This window comes from Schistocerca nitens, chromosome 3 (assembly GCF_023898315.1).
Source record: "Schistocerca nitens isolate TAMUIC-IGC-003100 chromosome 3, iqSchNite1.1, whole genome shotgun sequence".
NCBI classification, from domain to species: Eukaryota; Metazoa; Arthropoda; class Insecta; order Orthoptera; family Acrididae; genus Schistocerca; species Schistocerca nitens.
In genome coordinates this window covers 832,757,514-832,779,018 of record NC_064616.1, presented here as the reverse complement: position 1 = coordinate 832,779,018, position 21,505 = coordinate 832,757,514, and the positions used below count along the sequence as shown (strand labels likewise).

At 42.1% G+C, this 21,505-nt stretch overlaps 1 protein-coding gene across 1 annotated transcript in view; it reads right to left on the bottom strand.

The window, feature by feature from the left end:
- LOC126248860 (CD82 antigen) overlaps positions 1–21,505 on the bottom strand; it is a 105,556-nt gene that overhangs the window by 11,906 nt on the left and 72,145 nt on the right. Inside the window, exons 3-4 of the mRNA XM_049950296.1 lie at positions 16,478–16,657; positions 14,273–14,485 (exon numbers count right to left, since the gene is read on the bottom strand). Coding sequence (XP_049806253.1) covers positions 14,273–14,485; positions 16,478–16,657 — 393 coding nt within the window. The remainder of the gene's footprint in view (positions 1–14,272; positions 14,486–16,477; positions 16,658–21,505) is intronic.

Below are 21,505 nucleotides of genomic sequence, written 5' to 3'. Positions count from 1 at the left end.
GAGTGAATGAGTGAGTGAATGAGTGAGTGAATGAGTGAGTGAATGAGTGAGTGAATGAGTGAGTGAATGAGTGAGTGAGTGAATGAGTGAGTGAATGAGTGAGTGAATGAGTGAGTGAATGAGTGAGTGAATGAGTGGAGGCATTCATGGATTTGTTGCACTAAGGGACGGTGCATGTATAATACACACAGGCTCTGGAGGGCACTAAGTGAACCTGAACATAATACACAATTGAGAAGCCTGTGTCACTGGATGTACAAAGGGTGTTCAAAAAGTTTTGCACAGTCGTCTAATTTTTTTTATTTTTTGCAGGAGGAGAATGAAATTTTTTGTGAACATACTGGGAACATTTCACTGTACATTGAGCATACTCAATGTAGACCCCATCAGCTGTGATGCATCTGGCCCAACGTTCTTTCCATGATCTAAACGCACTTTGGTAAAATTCTGGGGATTGACTTTTACATCATCGCTTGACACAGGAAATAAGGTCTTTCTTGCTATCAAATGTTTTACCACACAGGTGGCCCTTCACATGATCAAAATACTTATATGTACCAACTTCTAGCTGAATGTTCCAAGTGTGTTCACAAAAAATTTCATTCTCCTCCTACAAAAGTAAAAAAATTGGAGACAATAGTGCAAAACTTTTTGAACGTCCTTTGTACTGAGTGACCTGATGAGAGTGGAAACCCTTGCAATAAAAATCAAGCACTGGTCTGGAAGCCGGTATCTAAAAGTTTGTTGTCAATGACAAAGATACATCAGACACCAAGGTTAGTCTTGCAACCATCAGTGTACACGAAGGTGCTGTCTCACAGTGGTCTGCAAAGTTTGAGAAACTTACAGCGATAGGTTGAATCCAGAGTAGTGTCCTTGGGAAGCAAACTAAGTCCAAGATGAATGGGGATCTCTACACATAGTCAAGGCAGTGAAGGGCTCTCACACATCAGCCATGTGGCAGGGAACATAAGGTTAAGGTTCCGAAGCAGTATATGAAAGCAAACTTCAGAAGGCAACAAAGAAGGTGCGCTTACCCTGTATTGGTGGTCAAGGGAGTTATCAAGAAAGGATGCAGAGGATGGATGGTTGGGTATAGAGAACAGAAAGCACACTTATCTGCCAAGGAGAAAAACATGCCAGTATGACAGCCATATTTCAGCAGCGTTTGTGTCGAGACTCTTAACTGGGGTAGTGTAGAAAGCTCCAGTGACCAAACGTATGCATCAATGGTGGATTGTGTTGAGGAGGCAGAAAATAGATGGTTATGCAGCTGAGTAAACAAGACAACCATAGTCCATTTTTGATTGGACAAAGGACAGCTCTACGCAGAGGAGGATTTTTTGATCCGTTCCCCCATGAAATGAGGTTTAAAACACAGATACAGCACGCTGCCGGATAGGATATGTGGGAGACCAACAGAGTTTCCTATCAAGTGGGAGGCCACAGATTTTGTGGTTTCAACAAACATAGGAGCAACACAACAGAGACTTAAGGATGGTGGAAGTAACTCCTTATTTTGCCATAAGTTCAGACATCTTTTTCTATGGAAAAGTGGAAGCTGTTGTAAATGGTCCACGAGACAAGATGATTAAGACACCACTGAAGTCATTGCTTGAGTAAACAGGTCCATTGAGGGCTGCAGTAGATCACAAAGTCGTTGGCAAAAACGGAGCCCGAGATGCCTGGTGGGAGACAATCCAAGATAGGGTTAACTGCTATGGCAAATAGGTCTACTATCAGCACAGAGCCCTGTGGCACCCCGCTTTCCTGAATTAAAGTATTCAACAAAGCTGAACCCATACATACCCCAAAAACCCGGTCTTTTAAAAACTTCCTAATAAAATGGGGCAAGTGGCCTCAGAAGCCCCACATGTGCATTGCATGGAGGATACTTACTCCAACAGGTATCAAAAGCCTTCTCCAAATCAAAAAAAAAAAAATGCAGCTACAGTCTGTTATTTCCACAGCAAATTGTTCATAATATCAGATGACAGAATGACAAGATGATCAACTGCAGAGTGGTGCTCACAAAATTCACATTGTGCATTTGTTAGCAAATTCCAAGACTCAAGCCACCATACCAGCCCACCATTGACCATGCATTCCATCATCTTACAGACACTGCTGGTGAGGGAAATTGGGTGGTAGCTGGACAGAAGATGTTTGTCCTTACCAGGCTTAGGGCTTCGTGTGGGGATTTCAGTGACTTCAGACCAACGACTGGGAAACGCGCCACCCAACCAGATGCGATTATACATACGAAGGAGAAAGTGCTTTCCGTCAAGACATATGTGCTGCAGCACCTGAATATGAGTATTGTCCAGTCCTAGAATGGAGGATCGTGATGACATAGAAATGAGAGATGGTAATGGGCAGTGCTCCAGGGCTCTTCACCCCAAGTATCGACCAACGTATTGGAAATATCGATAGGGTCCACAATGACATTCACTTCGGCCAGGCCAGGGATCACGAGATATACCTTGTTTGCAGAAAACTGACGTAGGTTACCCCAAATAATGTACGAGGGAGTAAAACAGCGAAAAGCATTAATAAAAGAGATCCAACTAGTTTTTTGCTACCTCTGATAATGTGATGGCACTTGGTGAAAATCTGTTTATAACAAATACAGATCTCCTTTGTGGGATGGTGTTCAATGACACAGAGAGCACATTGTGCATCAACTGTATCATGGCATTCCTCAGTCCACCACGGGACTATGACATGTTGCAGTAGGGAAGATGTTTGGGGGTTGGAATACTGCAGCAGAAAGGATAACATTCGTAAGGTACTGATCTTCACTACTATGGACATGTTGTTCGTTGAAGTTGCCAGTGAATGGAAGAGCCTCCAGTCAGCTTTAGATAGCTGCTAGGTGGTCTTGTGCACAGATGGGACACAAGTTAGAAGACAAATTTTGCATGGGAAATGATCACTCGCGTGTCCAAGAGGATGGACCACATGTCCAAGAGGATGGACCACACTAGATGGCGGGTAAGCTGTGTAAAACAGAAGCAGAGATTCAGATGCAAAGAAGTGTTTGTGGAATCTGAAAGAAATGTGGGTTCATTAGTGCCAAATGAAATGAGAGTAACCTGGTTGAGAATATCTGCCGGGAGAGAGCCTCTCGGGCAGGTTCTGAGACAGCCCCAAATTGGATGGTGGGTGATGAAGTCGCCAAGTAGCAGAAAGGGTTGAGAAAGTTCAGCAATATGCTGCAGTATGTCTGCCCTGGTGAGATCAGAGGATGGCGGGTGTAGGTATTACAAAGAGAAGAGAGATAACTGGGAAGAGACATACTGCAAGCGACAGCGTGTAGTGAAGTGTTCAATGAAATGGTTTGGCTATGGATGTCATTCTTAATGAGCTTCATGACTCTCCCATGAGCTGGAGTTCCTTTCTTGGAAGGAAGCTCGAAATGTACTGGAGTGAAGTGTAGGAGGTCAAAGTGGTCTTAAGGGCATAACTTTGCATCTTGGAGGCATAAAATAAATGGGCACTGCAATTGCAGCTGCAAGTCTGCCCTGTGTGATCTGAGGCCATTACTGTTCCATATGAGAACAGCCATATTAGATGATAGGAGATATTTCTCTTATAAGGGGCAATTACTTAGTTGGCAGCTGAGTACCGGATTTTGGCTGTGTACTGCTACAGGGTTCTGAGACAGAAGGATCCTGTTCCATTATTTCTTCCGAGGTACCAACAGCCTCCCTGGGTTGTTCAGCTGATTCCAGGGTGAAAAATTGGTTGGTACTTCACACTGGCGAAATGGAAGTTGACTTGACCGAGGCGCTGCATTGTGTCACTGTTGTAGAGGGTCTCCAAGTTGGAGACGGGGAAGAACTTTTGTCTTTGTTTGACATCCTAGTACCTCTGCGTTTGTCACATGTGAACCCAGACATTTGCCTAACTTGACATGTGCAGAAAGTCATTTATAGAGTTTTCTTTTTTAAATTTCCATTCTTCTGGTTGTGTCACAAGTGACTTCACCATTGTGGGCGAAGGTTTTTTGGTGGGTTGAGCAACTGTAGCAGGCGCAGGTGAGGACCTCACTTTAGCACTAGGTGATTTCAGAACTGTAGCACTGAACTAGAGATCACAGGTCTGCATGGCCATATTTTTCATGGGCTGAGACGTAGCAAGAATGGTACTGTAACCGCCGGATAGTGGTTTGCAAGGCTTTCGGCTAGCTAGCATTTTGCAAGCAATTTTGAGGGGGCATCTTTTCCTAGACCCCGATCCCCTGAACAGCTCACTCATCGAAGTACACAGGGCATTCACATAATGAAGTGATATGGTTGCCACTACAGTTGAAGGAGGGGGATAACGAGGTGGGCAATCTCCCTCATGAACATCCCTGATACAGGTTACAACTTGGCTGTGTTTTTAGGGGACTTGTATGATTACAATGCTGATGTTGGTAGCAACACATTAGCAAAAGGTGTAAGAGCTACAACGTAACTGGAACTGCAAGTTCAGCAATAACATAATGGTTATTTATAAAGCAAATGCTTATCTCGTATGTTTGTTTATGTATTTAAAAATTAGCACCCTTATAGCTCCAGTGGTTTAAACCAAAGAGTTTTATAGAGATAAAAGCTGGTATTTATTTGAATACAAAATCTTTTCCTGACTTGCACTGAGATTTCATATAGAAATCATAAACCAGCCAAATTCTGTAATGGATGCTGTGTGTCACTGTAGCTGTCTAGAAGAAGGGACCACAACGTAAAGTGAAACTTCTACTTCTTTTCTTCGGCAAAGTGTGTTGGCATGTGTACTTCGCAAATTGAAACCAGTGTCATGTGATGATGTCTGAGCTCTTGTTAATTAAAGTCAGAAATAAATTATGTAATTTTTGATTACATATTGCTAAGTGACAAACTTTTTCATACCGTGTCTGAAATATTTTTAAAATATTAACATTAAATATTTTAGTATCACAGTAGATACGTATCTTCAATGCTTATCAGGTTATTCATTAAAAGTTAATTATGTTAATTTTGATGAAATGTGCTGTGCTATTTAAAATAATTACCTTTGTGTGAATACAGATGCATTAATATTAGGCATTCCTGTGAATTTAAGGGCTAAATGTTTAACTAACATCCTGTACAATCGTCACCTCAAAGGCAGTTAATGTTAAAATTACTTTGTTTCCTCTATGATCATTTGCTGTTAACATCTGTTTATTATCATTTAAACTAAATTGTGTGGTACATTGCAAACACTCAGACAGAAAGAGTGTGATCAGCCATTACACAGCTGATCATCTACAGCATGTGACTGTCTCCTGTAATTTAACAGTCCAATTGCCACACATGGTTAACAAAGCAATTGTTATACCCTTATTAGAATAAGATAATTTGAACCGAACAAGGGCATCGCAAAGGGCAGGAGCCCTGTGTGTGCCAAGCACATACTCACAAACTAGTTACTAGTCCCCTGGGGGGGCAGGGGGTGGGGGTGGCGGAATGCGCTCGGTGATTAGTGTAAAATCAAAACGAAGCACTCTTGAATGCTAAGAAACAAAAATCTGAACCTTTTGTGCACTTTCTGACAAATTTCCCTTTTAAATACTTAATAAGCATTGCTTACTGCACACCATATACTCATACTTAGAGATATACTCAAAATGAACTACAATTTCTCTTATTTCAAGACGCAAAATCCATGTCAACTTACCATCAGAGTTTTTATGAATAATTGCCACTCTTTTGGTGCCAGTTTTAAGTAATTGATGCATCCTGATTCACAGATAAATTAGCTGTATAAGAAAACAGAATATCTTTCAGTGCTAATCTTTTCTTCCCCTCTCAGATTACGTGGCTAGAACCCAATACCAGTGGAGTATTATCAGTATTTTTCATAAAAAACAAAACTGCATGCATGTAAACTAACCCACTACCGATTTTTTTTTTTTAACAACCCAAAGTTCAAATAGAAGGTGGAACAGTAAGTATAATTTTTCACTGTTTAATGAAGAACAAAATCGCAGAGATTAGGTGTGATTCACTTTCAATATTTTGGGACTGAGTAACAAGTGTCAGCATGCCTTGCTACGCAGTAGTTTATGTGGTTCACTACGCGTGATGCCACACAGCTGTTGGCAGGCCTTGTATTCTCTGACATATCTAAGCAGCCCATAGAATAATCTCCAATGGCTTAACTACAAAAAGTGTTATTGCCAAATGCAACACCCCCTCTCATAAAGAGTTCCAAGTCTTCAGTTTCTGCCAATCCCTATCCTTTAGGAACTTAGAAATTTCTATGGTACAGAACCCCTGAACTACCTCTGTTACCTCCATGAATTACTCCTACTATGCAGTACCAATTTCCTACATTCCATCTCCCAAATAGAAGTCCCTGCTGGTTGTCCAACAACTGAAAGAGCATTTCAAACACCACCTCAAGAAGTCATCCAATTTATTGTCTTCCTAGTTCTCCTGCTCTCTGATGAAAACCACTATTAAACAAGACAATGCTACTCTCACAGGCACTCCCTCACCTTCACACCAGTCTCTTATAAGGCCCAGACTGTCTTGCCACATTCCCTCAAACTCACCCATCAACATCTTGCAAGATGCAGAACCCAAACAAACCTGCACCATGACTGCTAACATAACCACTAAGTACCTTTACTTTTAAAGCTTCAGTCCATTCCAAAGCCATCACCTTCAGTCCTATGCCCAAATTCAATCATGCAGTACTTGAGAAGGATCTACTCTACTTCACCAATTCCCTACAGTAAAAACACTTTTCTCCCACTAAAAACCAACCAAAAAACAAACAATGAACAAAACCTCTCTCAAACTATGCCTTCATGTAACTGTGGCACTCCTCCATTCCCAGTCCAACCACTGCCTGATTACTTCCCACGATTTCCTCTCCTCTGACACAACCTCGCTTTCCTTTCCTAGCTTTATTCCAAAACACACAAACCCAGCAACAGCAGAAAGAGCACTGATCCACAATCTTAAAACAGACCCTACAAATAACCTGTATCGTCTAGTGGTTAGTGTTGTGAGCTATTAACAAATAGGTCCCAAGATCAGTTTTGAAAAGGATCCTCGAGTTGTGCCATAGGGTAGTTGGGTTTCAGGTTCCGCTGAATGGATCAGGAGTCCACTACAAGCAGGAGGCAGCTACATGGGTAGCAGGGGACCTGTGGCATGGACTGGGCAGTTTTTAGGTTAGAGGGGCTCTGGGAAATACAAGAAGGGCTTCAGTCACAAAGGGTACAGGCCAAACATAGGAAAAACATACAGAACCATTGGTATAACATTTTTAAATTGTTGTTGCTGTGTTGGCAAAGTACCAGAGCTCCAAGCACTAATAGAAAGCACTGATACTCAAATCATTATAGGCACTGAAAGTTGGTTAAAGACAGAGAAGTCCAGCTGAAATTTTTGCAAAGAACCTAACAGCGTTCAGAAAGGATAGGCTAAACATAGTTGCGGTGGCATGTTCGTTGCTGTTAGACGTAGGCTATTTTGTAGCGAAATTGAAGTAGACAGTTTCTGTGAGTTAGCATGGGCAGAGATCATTTTTGGCAACCGGAATAAAATAATAAATGGACCCTTTTACTGATCTTCCAACTCAGGTGATATAATTGCTCTAAGGTTCAAAGAAAACTTGAGTTTAATTTCAAGTACGTACATGATTCATATAATTATAGTTGGTGGTGATTTTAATTTACCCTCGATACGTTCACGAAAATACATTTTTAAACCCAGGGTACACATAAAACATAATCCAGAATAGTGCTAAACTCATTCTCTGAAAATTATTTAGAGCAATTAGTTTAAGATCCCGCGCAAATAGTAAATGGTTGTGAAAACACATTTGATCTCTTAGCAACAAATAATCCTAACTTAATAATGAGCATCAAAATGGATACTGGGATTAGTGAACAGAGGGTTGTCATAGCAAGACTGAATATTGTAACCCCCAAAATCCTCCAAAAGTAAATGAAAAAATATACCTATTCAATACAGCAGATAAAAATTCACTTGATGCATTCCTGAGAGACAATCTGCATTCCTTTCAAATCAACAAAATAAGTGAAGACCAGATTTGGTTTTAATTCAAAGAAACAGTATTGCCAGCAATTGAGAGATTTATACCAAACAGACTAGCAAACAATAGAGCTGATCCCCCATGGTACACAAAATGGGTCAGAACTCTGTTGCAGATACAATGGAAAAAGTATGCCCAATTTAAACGAACACAAAGTCTCCAAGACTGGCGATCTTTTACAGAAGCTTGAAATTTAGCGCAGACATCAATGTAAGAAGCTTATAAAGGTTTCCACAGCAAAACTATGTTGAAACCTGGCAGAAAATCCACAGATATACTGGTCGTATGTTAAGTATGCTAGCGGCAAGACACAGTCAATGCCTTTCCTTCACAATGGCAATAGGAATACTATCGATGACAGTGTTGAGAAAGCAAATTTACTAAACATAGCAGCCGGTCGCGGTGGTCTAGCAGTTCTAGGCGCTCAGTCCGGAACCGCGCGGCTGCTACGGTCGCAGGTTCGAATCCTGCCTCGGGCATGGATGTGTGTGATGTCCTTAGGTTAGTTAGGTTTAAGTAGTTCTAAGTTCTAGGGGACTGATGACCACAGATGTTAAGTCCCATAGTGCTCAGAGCCATTTGAACCAACTAAACATAGCCTCTCAAAATTCCTTCACCAATGAAGATTAAGCAAATATTCCAGAATTCTAACCGAGAACAACTGCCAACATAACTTAGAAGTAGATACCCTCTGAGTAGTGAAGCAACTTAAATCACTTAATAAAAGCAAGCATTCAGGCCCAGACAGTATACCAGCTGGGTTCCTTTCAGAGTATGTTGATGCAATAGCTCCATACTTAACAATCACATACAACTGCTCACTCGACGAAAGATCTGTAGCCAAATACAGTAAAGTTACACAGGTTGCACCAATATTCAAGAAAGGTAGTAGGAATAATCCACTAAATTACAGGCCCATATCACTGTCAATATACAGCAGGATTTTGGAACATATATTGTGTTTGTACAATATGAATTACCTCTAAGAGTATGGCCTATTGAAACACAGTCAATACGGTTTAGAAAACACTGTTCTTGTGAAAGACAACTACCTCTTTACTCACATGAAGTGTTGAGTAGTACTGACAAGGGATTTCAAATTGATTCCGGATTTTTAGATTTCCAAAAAGCTTTTGACACTGTACCACACACGTAGCTTGCAGTGAAATTGTGTGCTTGTGGAATATTGTCTCAGTTATGTCACTAGATTCACACTTTCCTGTCAGAGGGGTCACAGTTTGTAATAACTCATGGAAAGTGACAGAGCAAAATGGAAGTGATTTCTGGCATTCTCCAAGGTAGTGTTATAGGTCCTCTCCTGTTCCTTATCTATAGGAACAATTTAAGACACAATCTGAGCAACCATCTTAGGTAGTTTGCAGTTCATGCTATCATCTATTGTGTAGTAAACTTATCAGAAGAGCAAAAATATTCGCACTAAGATTCAGGAAAGATATCTGAATGGTGCAAAAATTGGCAGTCAACAATAAATAATGAAAAGCATGAGGTCATCCACGTGAGTGCTAAATGCAATCCGTTAAACTTCAATTACACAATAAATCATGTCTAATCTAAAGGCATTAAATTAACCTAAGTATCTAGGAATTACAATCACCAACAACTTAAATTGGAAATAACATGCAGAAAATTTTGTGGGGAACGCAAATCAAAGACCATTTTATTGCCAGAACACTTAGAAAATGTAACAGATCTACTAAAGAGACTGCCTACACTACACTTGTTTGTCCTCTTTTGGCGTGCAGTCTGGGGTCATTACTAGATAGGATTAACGGAGTACACCGATGGGGAGGAGGGGAGGGGCAGTGGGGGGGGGGGTGCAGCATGTTTTGTATTATCGCGAAATAGGTGACAGAGTGTCACGGACTTTATACAGGATTTAGGATGGACAGCATTAAAACAAAGGCTTTTTTCGCTGTGGCAGAATGTTCGCACGAAATTTCAATCACCAGGTTTCTCCTCCAAATGTGAGAACGTTTTGTTGATGTTTGTCTACACAGGGAGAAGCAATCATCATAATAAAATAAGGCAGATCAGAGCTCACACGGAAAGATATGGGTGTTCGTTTGTTCCGCATGCTGTTCACAAGTGTAATGACAGAATTGTGAAGGTTGTTCAATGAACCCTCTGCCAGGCACTTGGGTGGGATTTGTAGAATATCCATGTAGATGCAGATGAAGGCCTGGAATGGGGTCCAGTCAACCTTGTTAGACCAAATGACAGGCTGATTGTTGAAGCAAACTGGACATGCAAAGCACTTCATCTGTTCACCTGCAGATGAAGGCTCCACCACTATACTGATGATTCACTGTTGCTACCTTACATGGGATTTCTGCTATCTGACTTTTTCCGCCCTCTAGCTTTGCCATAGCAATCCTATTCCCCTGCCCCCCCCCCCCCCCTCCCCAAAAAAAAAAACACCCTCCTTTCCCCAGCAACTTGCTGCTCACTCATCTTTATTGTTTACCACACATCTTCCTACATGTCTACACAGCATCCTACTGGCCAATGTTCACACTACTAACACTACTGCTCCCAATGACCTGCTAACTGAAAAACCACTGTCTCCTCCCTATATCCCCACTCCCAAGAGATGAAGCTGTGTGAATCAATCCTCAACATGGCCTTGGGCACTGAAATGGCGCCCTTATATGCCAACCTATTTATGGGGCAACTAGATGTATCTTTTCATGCCATCCAACCCCTTCTCTGGTCTCAGGTTCATTGACAATATCTTCACAATTTGGACTCTGGTACTATGACACACTTCTCATTTCTCCCATCTGTTCCACCTGGTCCTGCAACACCCTTCCCAGATGCTGACCTCCACCCTCTACATTAATACGAAGGTTGGAACTTCAATAGTAACAACTATTTATTTACCACTTGTACAAAATAGAAACAGGTTTCACTTTCAAAGTAGTCACCAGCACTGTGTATAACCCGTTGCCAGCGATATGGATGTTGTAGGATACTCTTAGCAGTGCCAGTTGTGTTGACAGTTCAAGGGGCACGATCTATTGCCCGATGAATTTGTAGCAGTTCTGAAACGAATGCCGTGAAGTGTTTCCTTCAGTTTAGAAATAGAGTTGCACTCACGAGGGCTTAAGTCAGGGGAGTGCAGTAGGTGGTATAGCACTTAGCAGCCCATCAGTCAAACAAATCAGTAACAGCTGGCACTGTAAGTGCTTGAGAATTAACCTGCAGAAAGTGTTATCACTTTCCCGGATGAACAGCGTCACTCCCCATGAGATGGAATGCCATTCGCAGCGGGGGAGGGGGTGGAGGTCAAAGTGGACCAGGAAGAAATGGGAGAGCCCAAAGTGGTCATGAGGACGCAATTTTGTTTTATGAAGGCAAATAACAAGCAGATGCTGTGCTTCCAAGAGCAGCTGTGAGTCCTCTTTGTTGGATTGAAGACCATGAATGTTCCATTGGAGGACAATCATGACAAGGAAAGCGGAGGATGGAAAAAATGAAGGGGTGTCACTTCGGCAGCTGCCGAGAGCCAGTCTTCGAAGACACACTATTACAGGGCGCAGAGGCTGGAGGATCCTGCTCCACAAGATCTACAGAGGCTTCAGCATTCTCCTTCTGTCAGTCTGCAGAGTCCAAGGCAGAAAAATGGTTCGCTGCATGCACTGGTGACACAGAGGTCGGCTAGGTTGAGGGTATATCATATGGAGACACTGTTGAAGAGGAGCTCCGACTCAGTGAAGGAAAAGATCATTTGCCTTTGTTTTATTTCTTAGAGGCTTTCTGGTTGGCAGAGGAAGACTCAGATGTTTGTTGGCTGGAGGGATGTAAGAAGTCTTCACGGGAGTATTCCTTCTGTCCTTTCCGGCATGCTGGTTATGTAGCAAGTGACTTTGCCCTGTGAGGCGAATGTTTGATGGCCTGTTGCACAGGTAGAGTAAGAGACAGCGGCACTACCATGACACTGGGTCATTTTACAAGTGCAGTGGTGAATTTAATGTTGCATGTCTGCGTGGCCATGTCCTTCATGGAATTAGACGTAGCAAGAATAGTGCTGTTAGTGCCGGATGGTAGAACACCAGGTTTCCAACTAGCCAACAATTTGTGAGCAACCAGTTAAGGAAGGCACTTTTTCCTTCATCTGGATCTCCGGGACAGCCCACTCATCAAGCTACACGGAAAATCTTGGGAGGAGGCAGCACGATCACCATTGCAATTGATACAGCAGGGAGAAGGAGGTGGACAATCGCCCACATGCTCATCCCTACCCACAGGTTACACATTTTGGTGGCTGTCGACAGGACATTCAAGTGTAGCAGCACATAGAGTTCAGACTGTGATAACTTCATAGCATGCTTTGATCTTTGACGGAAGCACCATTCTGTCCAACATAAGAAACAGAGCGCATGTGGGCACTAAGGATGCATCTACCTTTTTCATCAACTGATGGACTGCAACACCACCCTGATCAGAGAGGTATGTTTGGATTTCTGCATCAGCCAGACCATCTAGCAGCCTAGTATAAATAACACCACAGGAAGAATTCAGCATTTGATAGGCCTCAACATGAACAGGATAGCCCTGGAGGAGCGAAGCAGCAAGCAGTTGTGCTCGAGAATCAGAAGTTGTCTCCAGACGCAAAGTACCATTGCCTAAATGTGAGTAGGATTTCACAGGGCCAGCAATTGAGGCTGCTAGCTGGTCTGACTGATGCAGAAATCCAAACATACCTCTCTGATCAGGGTGTCGTTGCAGTCCATCAGTTGATGAAAAAGGTAGATACATCCTTAGTGCCAACATGCATTCTGTCTGTCATGTTGGACAGAGTGGTGCTTCCGTCAAAATTGATGAAAAGGCAGATGCATCCTTAGTGCATCTGTAACTGTCCATGGCAAATATTTCACATTTTCCTTTCGTACTTTGCTGCTGAGGGTGTATAAAATGCCTCAACAAGGAAATTGTGAGATGCTTCCATAAATTATTGGGAGAACTTATTATCTAGCTGCATACATGTGATCTGTCTCTACAACAGATTCTTTGAACCCGTAATCCCACTGGCCTCAAGCTCTGCTAGCTTCTATCCCATACCCACCTTCAACTCCACTCCCTCCACTCATCATCCCCTCAATGTATACCACACATTCAATTTCCCCTACCTGCAACCAGGACCATTTCGCACTGGTGCCAGATCCTCATTCTGTTCCCTTGTTGCTCCTCCAGTCCATAATCCTTACTGTTACTTCTCTTTATCCGTTCCTAACCTAACCTAACCATCTTTCTTTTTGTTCTTCAAACATGCTCCACCCAATCAATGCCTTGCCCAGGTCAAAATTTATATAGACACACAATGGAAAATCCAGGATGTAATATAGCAATATTATGAAAAGGATAGCTGCTAATCACCATATAGTGTCGCAGATAGGAACAACGAAACGGCTGTCACATGATCAGGTTTTGGCCAACAAGGCCTTTGTCAAAAATAGACAACAGATACACACATAGTTGCCAGAGGCTGTGGTCGCGCGCGCGCGCGCGCGCGCGCTGCCTCCTCCCAAGATTTTCCGTGTAGCTTTATGAGTGGGCTGTCCCGGAGATCCAGATGAAGGAAAAAGTGCCTTCCTTAACTGGTTGCTCACAAATTGTTGGCTAGTTGGAAACCTGGTGTTCTACCATCCGGCACTAACAGCACTATTCTTGCTACGTCTAATTCCATGAAGGACATGGCCACGCAGACATGCAACATTAAATTCACCACTGCAGTTGTAAAATGACTCAGTGTCATGGTAGTGCCGCTGTCTCTTACTCTACCTGTGCAACAGGCCATCAAACATTTGCCTCACAGGGCAAAGTCACTTGCTACATAACCAGCATGCCGGAAAGGACAGAAGGAATACTCCCGTGAAGACTTCTTACATCCCTCCAGCCAACAAACATCTGAGTCTTCCTCTGCCAACCAGTGTGTGTGTGTGTGTGTGTGTGTGTGTGTGTGTGCGTGTGTGTGTGTAATGCTCAATGTATTACTGTATTGTCAATGGTTACTTTGACTCTTTTCATTACTTGTTACTGTATATGTACAACTGTACCAGCAAAGTAAAATTGCTCTGAAGGCAAAAATGTTCAATATGAATCATACAAAAATACGTTCAATACTATGCAGAAGCTACGTGGTGACTTTTCTTTGATGTACATTGCATATTACCTCAGAATAAATTTGTCTGTTTATAGCAGCAGTTAATATCACTGTGCGCCCTTCTTCACATTCCTTTTTCGTAATTCCATCAATGCAGCAGCTAGCAGGAATGTTGTAAACATTGACAGCCTTCTTAATTGTCACTTCCACTATATTTTTGTCACGCATATTGAATTTACTATTAGCCCAATCACCTGGACCAGATGCCCCGCAGCATTTCAACTGTGGACAGAAATATCACAATCATTATTTCAAGTATGAAAAATTCACATTTGTAGCATATATACATTAGGCTCCAATCTATAAATATCCCGCCTGTCCTACGAAACAGATGTCAAATACACAGTTTAAAAAAATTTGAATGTATATATTCAAATTTGTTTTTCACTGAACTGAGAAATGTGAACACCTTCAAAGCTTTGAAAATGCATATGTAAGAGCCCCAAAGGAAAGAAAGTAAGTATGTTCCCCAGTTTGGGATCTATTAACACTATGTTCTGAAATGGGTATTATACTTTTTTCACAAAGACAGCAGTAAGTAAATAGCTGACAATTACTTCCTGAACCAAATCAAAACATTGATAAATTAATGATAGAACCTTTTTGAAAAATTGCTAATTTCATTGACAATGTACCAACATGTGCAGCAAATCGAAAAATTCCATCCACACAGACAGCTATCATATTTTCAGTTTTGAAACTGATTACTAGAAATTTTGATTTGAGTGAAGTCTGCTCACTTTGTCCCAAGTGATCCTAAAATACAGAAATACGATCTGAACGAAGAAATGTGCATATGTACGAGGTGCATTCAAGTTCTAAGGCCTCCGATTTTTTTTCTCCGGACTGGAGAAAGATAGAAACATGCGCATTGTTTTAAAATGAGGCCGCGTTCATTGTCAATACGTTCCAGAGATAGCAGCACCGTACGGCAGATGGAATTTTACTGCCAGCGGCGAGAATGAGAACTGTTTTAAATACTTAAAATGGCAACGTTTTCCTTACTTGAACAGCGTGCAATCATTCTTTTTCTGAATTTGCGTGGTGTGAAACCAATTGAAATTCATCGACAGCTGAAGGCGACATGTGGTGATGGAGTTATGGATGTGTCTAAAGTGCGTTCGTGGGTGCAACAGTTTAATGAATGCAGAACATCGAGTGACAACAAACTGAAACAACCTCGGGCTCGCACAAGCTGGTCTGACGACATGAGCGAGAAAGTGGAGAGAATTGTTTTGGGGGACCGCCGAATGACTGTTTAACAGATCGCCTCCAGAGTTGGCATTTCTGTGGGTTCTGTGCACACAATCCTGCATGACAATCTGAAAATGCGAAAAGTGTCATCCAGGTGGGTGCCACGAATGCTGACGGACGACCACATGGCTGCCCGTGTGGCATGTTGCCAAGCAATGTTGACGTGCAACGACAGCACGAATGGGACTTTCTTTTTGTCGGTTGTGACAATGGATGAGACGTAGATGCCATTTTTCAATCCAGAAACAAAGCACCAGTCAGCTCAATGGAAGCACACAGATTCACCGCCACCAAAAAAATTTCGGGTAACCGCCAGTGCTGAAAAAATTATGGTGTCCATGTGCTGGGACAGCGAGGGCGTAATCCTTACCCATTGCATTCCAAAGGGCACTACGGTAACAGGTGCATGAAAATGTTTTGAAGAACAAATTCCTTCCTGCACTGCAACAAAAACGTCCAGGAAGGGCTGCGCGTGTGCTGTTTCACCAAGACAACGCACCCGCACATCGAGCTAACGTTACGCATCAGTTTCTTCGTGATATCAACTTTGAAGTGATTCCTCATGCTCACTACTCACCTGACCTGGCTCCTAGTGACTTTTGGCTTTTTCCAACAATGAAAGACACTCTCCGTGGCCGCACATTCACCAGCCGTGCTGCTATTGCCTCAGCGATTTTCCAGTGGTCAAAACAGACTCCTAAAGAAGCCTTCGCCGCTGCCATGGAATCATGGCGTCAGCATTGTGAAAAATGTGTATGTCTGCAGGGCGATTATGTCGAGAAGTAACGCAAGTTTCATCGATTTCGGGTGAGTAGTTAATTTAAAAAAAAAATCTGAGGCCTTAGAACTTGAATGCACCTCGTATTTACCTGCACACACACACCTTCACACTTTTGCAAAAAAACAGGCAAAAAATTGTTGGAACACTGTGTAAAAAAGAAACTACTTTAAAGAACTTACTCCAGACTGTATAGCATCAAATGTAGCTGTACGTGAATCAGCTCCTGATGTTCCATAATCAGCTTGTACGGTTGCAGTAACACTCTGACTGACTAGTTCCTTTAAGCGGTCACTATTGCTATAAGCCCATGCTCCAGCAGCAATTTCCGCAACCAATATTATGAGAAGGAAACAGAAGAACTGAAAAAGAATGCATACTATCATCTTCACAAGATCCTAAACCATCCTTTCTAATAGAGAAGTATGTCACTAGAAAATACGCTGGAGTGTAAAGTAATTAAGAATATTGGCATGTGACATCACAACACACACAAACTGAAATCATAAAATGGGATTTTTGGTGAGAGAGTAAGTATAATAAAACTAACAATTTTGCAAGTACCTGTTCCCATGGTGAAAAACAGTAATTTAATCACAAACAAGTACAGAACTTTACAAGATTGTCACAACTTGACTACCTACCTGTTCGAAAACAGAAAGCTAACTCTGCATAATAACTGAGGAGTGCTTAATAATGACACACACACACACACACACACACACACACACACACACACACACACAGATGTATGAGGGCTGCTCAAAAAGTAATGTGACTTTTCAAATTACGAGCAATGTACATTCGATTATCGATCTTTTTGTTGTTACACATGTACCAAACACATGTTCACAGTTTCAAGTGTACAGCATACTTCGTTTGTTCTTGACAGATAGATAATTTAAATGTGTCTTAGTGTGTTCGGCGATTTTTGATTATGATGGTGGTTTGAAAAGTTCTTGGAATCACCACCAGAGGTCAGTGCTAACACAACAAGTTGATCACGTGATATTCATTGAACTGTTGCCTGTTAACACATGCCATGTCGGTGCTCTTAGAAGAGAGTTGTGGCGGTGACATGGCTCTGTTGTTGTTCCCGCATGGTGATTTGCTAAGATGGGGGGAGGGGGGGGGGGAGATCTAGATTCATGCAGTGATTTAAGTACTTCGTAGAGAAAGGTATGAAAGCAAAGGACATTCGTGCCGATTTCCAGAATACGCTGGAGGATTCTGCTCCTTCATGTTCAACTGTTGCCAAGTGGACGGATGAATTTAAATTTGGTCAAGAGAGCTTAGATGGTCCATGCAGTGGTTGGCCAAGATGTGCCACTACTCCAGAAATCATTGCAGAAGTGCACAAAATGGCCTTGGAGGATCACTAATTGAAAGTGCGTGAAATTGCTCACACTTGCCAGATGTCATCTGAAAGGGTATATCACATTTTAACTGAAGAATTAGAAATGAAAAAATTATCTGTAAGATGGGTGTCACGACTAAGCTGGATAAAAAATGCATGAGAATGGACATATCTGAACAATGTTTGGCCCATTTTAGGAGAAATGAACAAGAATTTTTGCGCCGGTTTGTGACCATAGATGAAACTTGGGTGCACTACTATACCCCAAGAGACAACACACCAGTCAAAGTGGTGGAAACATGCTGATTCTCTGCCACCAAAGTAAGCAAAGGGAATTCCTTCAGCGGAAAAGGTCATGGCATCAATGTTCTGGGATGCAAAGGGGATTCTGTTTGTAGATTATCTCCCCATTGGGCAAACAATTACTGAAAAATACTATGCTCACCTCCTGGACAAATTGCAACAAAAGATATGCAGAAAAAGTCCAGGTTGAGCAAGGAAGAAAGTCATCTTCCATCAAGACAATGCGCGCCCGCCCATGTGCCGTCGTCATGGCAAAATTACACAAACTATGGTATGAATTGTTGCCACACCCGCCTTATTCACCTGATATGGCTCTGTCACACTTCCATCTCTTCCCAAAACTGAAAAATTTTCTCGGTTGACGAAGATTCACTTCAAATGAAGAATTGATAGCCAGAGTTGACAACTATTTTTCAGGCTTGGAGGTAACTCATTTTCAAGATGGGATCAAGGTGCTGGAACAACATTGGACCAAGTGCATTAATCTACAAGGAGATTAAAAGAAGTTTCAGTGATGTAAGTACTTTTTTCGTATTCAGTTCCGAGAAATTTTTAGACCACCCTCGTATTATAAAAAAATGGAGCAAAGAATTTGCATCAAATTGTGTGTGAAAAATGGAATCAAGTGCTCTGAAACACTTGAAATGTTGACAGTGGCATACGACCAGTCTGCTCTAAGTAAAAAAAAAAAAAAAAAAAAAAAAGAAAATTTAGAAATAGTACAAGATGTCACAAAGTGGCTGAGAATATGAAAATGATGAACCTCACTCTGGATGCCCCAGCACATCAACAACAGATGATAACATTGAAACTGTGAAGAAAATTGTTTTGGAAGATCATCGAATTACAGTAAGAGAAGTTGCTAAGGATGTTGGAATATTTGTCTGCTCGAGTCTTACAATTTTTTCGGATGTTCTGGGCATGGGACGTGTCAGCGAAGTTTTTTCCAAAGCTTCTCAATTTTGATCAAAAGAACCATTACATGAGCATCACTCAGGAGCTCTTGAATGATGTCAATGATTATCCTGATTTGCTCAAAAGGGTCATAACTGGTGACGAAACATGGGTTTACGGTTATGATGTCGAAATCAAAGCCCAGTCATCCCAATGGGAGCATCCCGAAGAGCCAAGACTGAAAAAAGCACAATAAGTTCGATCAAATGTCAAAGTTTTGTCTAGTACCTCACACAGCGGAAGTCGAACACACGCCAGAACAAATGGACGTGGTCAGCCCATAGAGGGCTCCGCGTCTGCAGCGGCTATTCCGCGCAGCGGCTCTCGCACAGCGAGGGTGTCACCGCTAGGCCACGTGCAGACAGCGGCCAATAGTCGCTCCCTCCAGTTTCGTATATAGGGACCCGCTCTGCCCTAGTCCAGTCAGTCTGATACTTGCTCTGGATTGAGTTTCTATCTCGGCGGTACTGCGTTCTTGTCGTTGCTTGTTGTTGACTTTTGCCTGGCTCTGGTTCCGAGTGGATTTACTGTTGGTGTTTGGTGTTGTGGTTTCTACAAACCTCCGTTGTTTATCTCTTCCTTGTTGTGTCTGTCATAGTCGGTCGTGGTCAGTTGTTGTCGGTTGTCGCTGGTCTGTCGACCCATTCGTCCTTGTGTTTACCCGGTGGTGCATGCTCCACCGCCGGTGGCTTCCACGCCTGGCAGCTCCGATCCGCAGCCCAAGGTGTTCCCGCAGTTGGTTGTGGTTACTACATTTTGCTCACTGTTTTTTTTTTTTTTTTTTTTTTAATCATTGTGGCATAGTACATAACGAATGTTTGCCTCAAGGTTGTATGGGCTATAAGGAGTAATACCTTGACGTTATGCGCCATTTGAGATATGAAATACGCAAAAAAGTCCGGAATTGTGGGAAAACAATGCATGGCTTTTGCGTCCTGACAATGCACCTGCTCATTCCTCATTGCTTGTGAGATTTTTTGGCCAAAAACAACACGTAATCATGCCCCAACCACCATTTTCAATGGATTTGGCCCCCTGTGACTTTTTCCTGTTCCCAAAACTGAGGAGACCTATGAAAGGAAGATGATTTTCAATGACTGAGGAAATAAAAACTGTATCTCTGGAAGTACTCAAGGCTGTACCAAAAAGTGCTTATGAGAAGTGCTTCAAGGATTGGAAGAAGCATTGGCACAAGTGTATTGTATCTGAGGGGGATTACTTTGAAGGGGACAACATGAATATTGATGAATAAATAATTTTTTTTATAACAATATAAAGTCACTTTACTTTTTGAACACACCTCGTATGTAGCTGGCTCACCAGTGACAAACAAGAGGGAGAATGAGTCAGACTAATGCACCAAAATTTCATCTATCACTTAAGGAAAGAGTCTTGATTCTATACAGAACTCTATTTGCACCACTCTTACTGAAAAGGAGGGAATGTGCTCTGCCAAATGTAAGAGTGCCCTTATAGCAGTGTATAAAAAGATTGTACATATGGCATGCTGGAACTAGTATGGCACAAGCACCACAAACTGGTGGGGTCCTCTAACCTTGTAAGATAGCAATGTGTTTAGAGGCAGGGCCACATTCTCAATCTTTTAAGGGTGACTTTCCCAGGAAACTGCTAGTCAGATGTTCTACACAGCCCGATAGTCTATTTTGTGACCATTAATTAGTTGTCCAGAATGATTTTCTCAGCTGAGAGACCCTTTGTTTTGCACTTCCCAAGTGGATCAGTAACGATACTCTGTCAGCCCAAAAAGTTTCTCGAGCCTGGGCTAATAAAAAAACAGAATTTAAGAGGGCGGTTTAAATGCTTTAGGTGTTCTATAGTTTCCCCTCCCCCTCCCACCCCACCCCCCATTTGAGTACAATGCACAGAACATTCATGCAAACATGTGAAACTGTCAAAGAAAGTCTTTTTCTGGGATGTTGTTTGACTCTCATATCACATTTGCCTGAAAGTCTGTTGTGTTGTCAACACATGGACCTGTCCTGTGAATTTCTACACTTTTTCATTTTGTGACAGGTACACACTGGTAACACCAAGTTTAGTCAACTTTGATGATATTTTGAAGAAAATCATTCTCCACATTTTGTTTTTCAATCAAACTGCATCTGGCGTCCACGTGCCAATGTTATTGTGCGGGAGTCAAGGTGTGCGAGGCAACCTTTGCACATTCTTTTCTCTTCTTCATAAGATTTTAGGGAATGTCTAAGACTTGATTTAAAGATACTGCTATATTATGATTTGTGACAACACATCAACACACTACGGCTGCACCTACAGTGCTGCCTGCTTGCAACTGACTGGTCGAATGTAGTTGTTTGTTCAAGCTGCCACAGTAATTACTTCACTGACATCGCTTATATACCAGGAGTACAACTGGTCTCTGCAGATTTAGGGCAGACAGCGCACACACTGCTTCAATCATTACGCATCTCCTCCAGTATTGTCTGTACTGTTTATAGCTCTGTATGGGAAATAGCAAATTTGGCTGGGAGACTAATCACACAGACAGTGTCAGAAAAGCATAGAGACTAACCATCAGCATACCCTCGTTAGACTAATTTGTGTAAATAATTGGTCA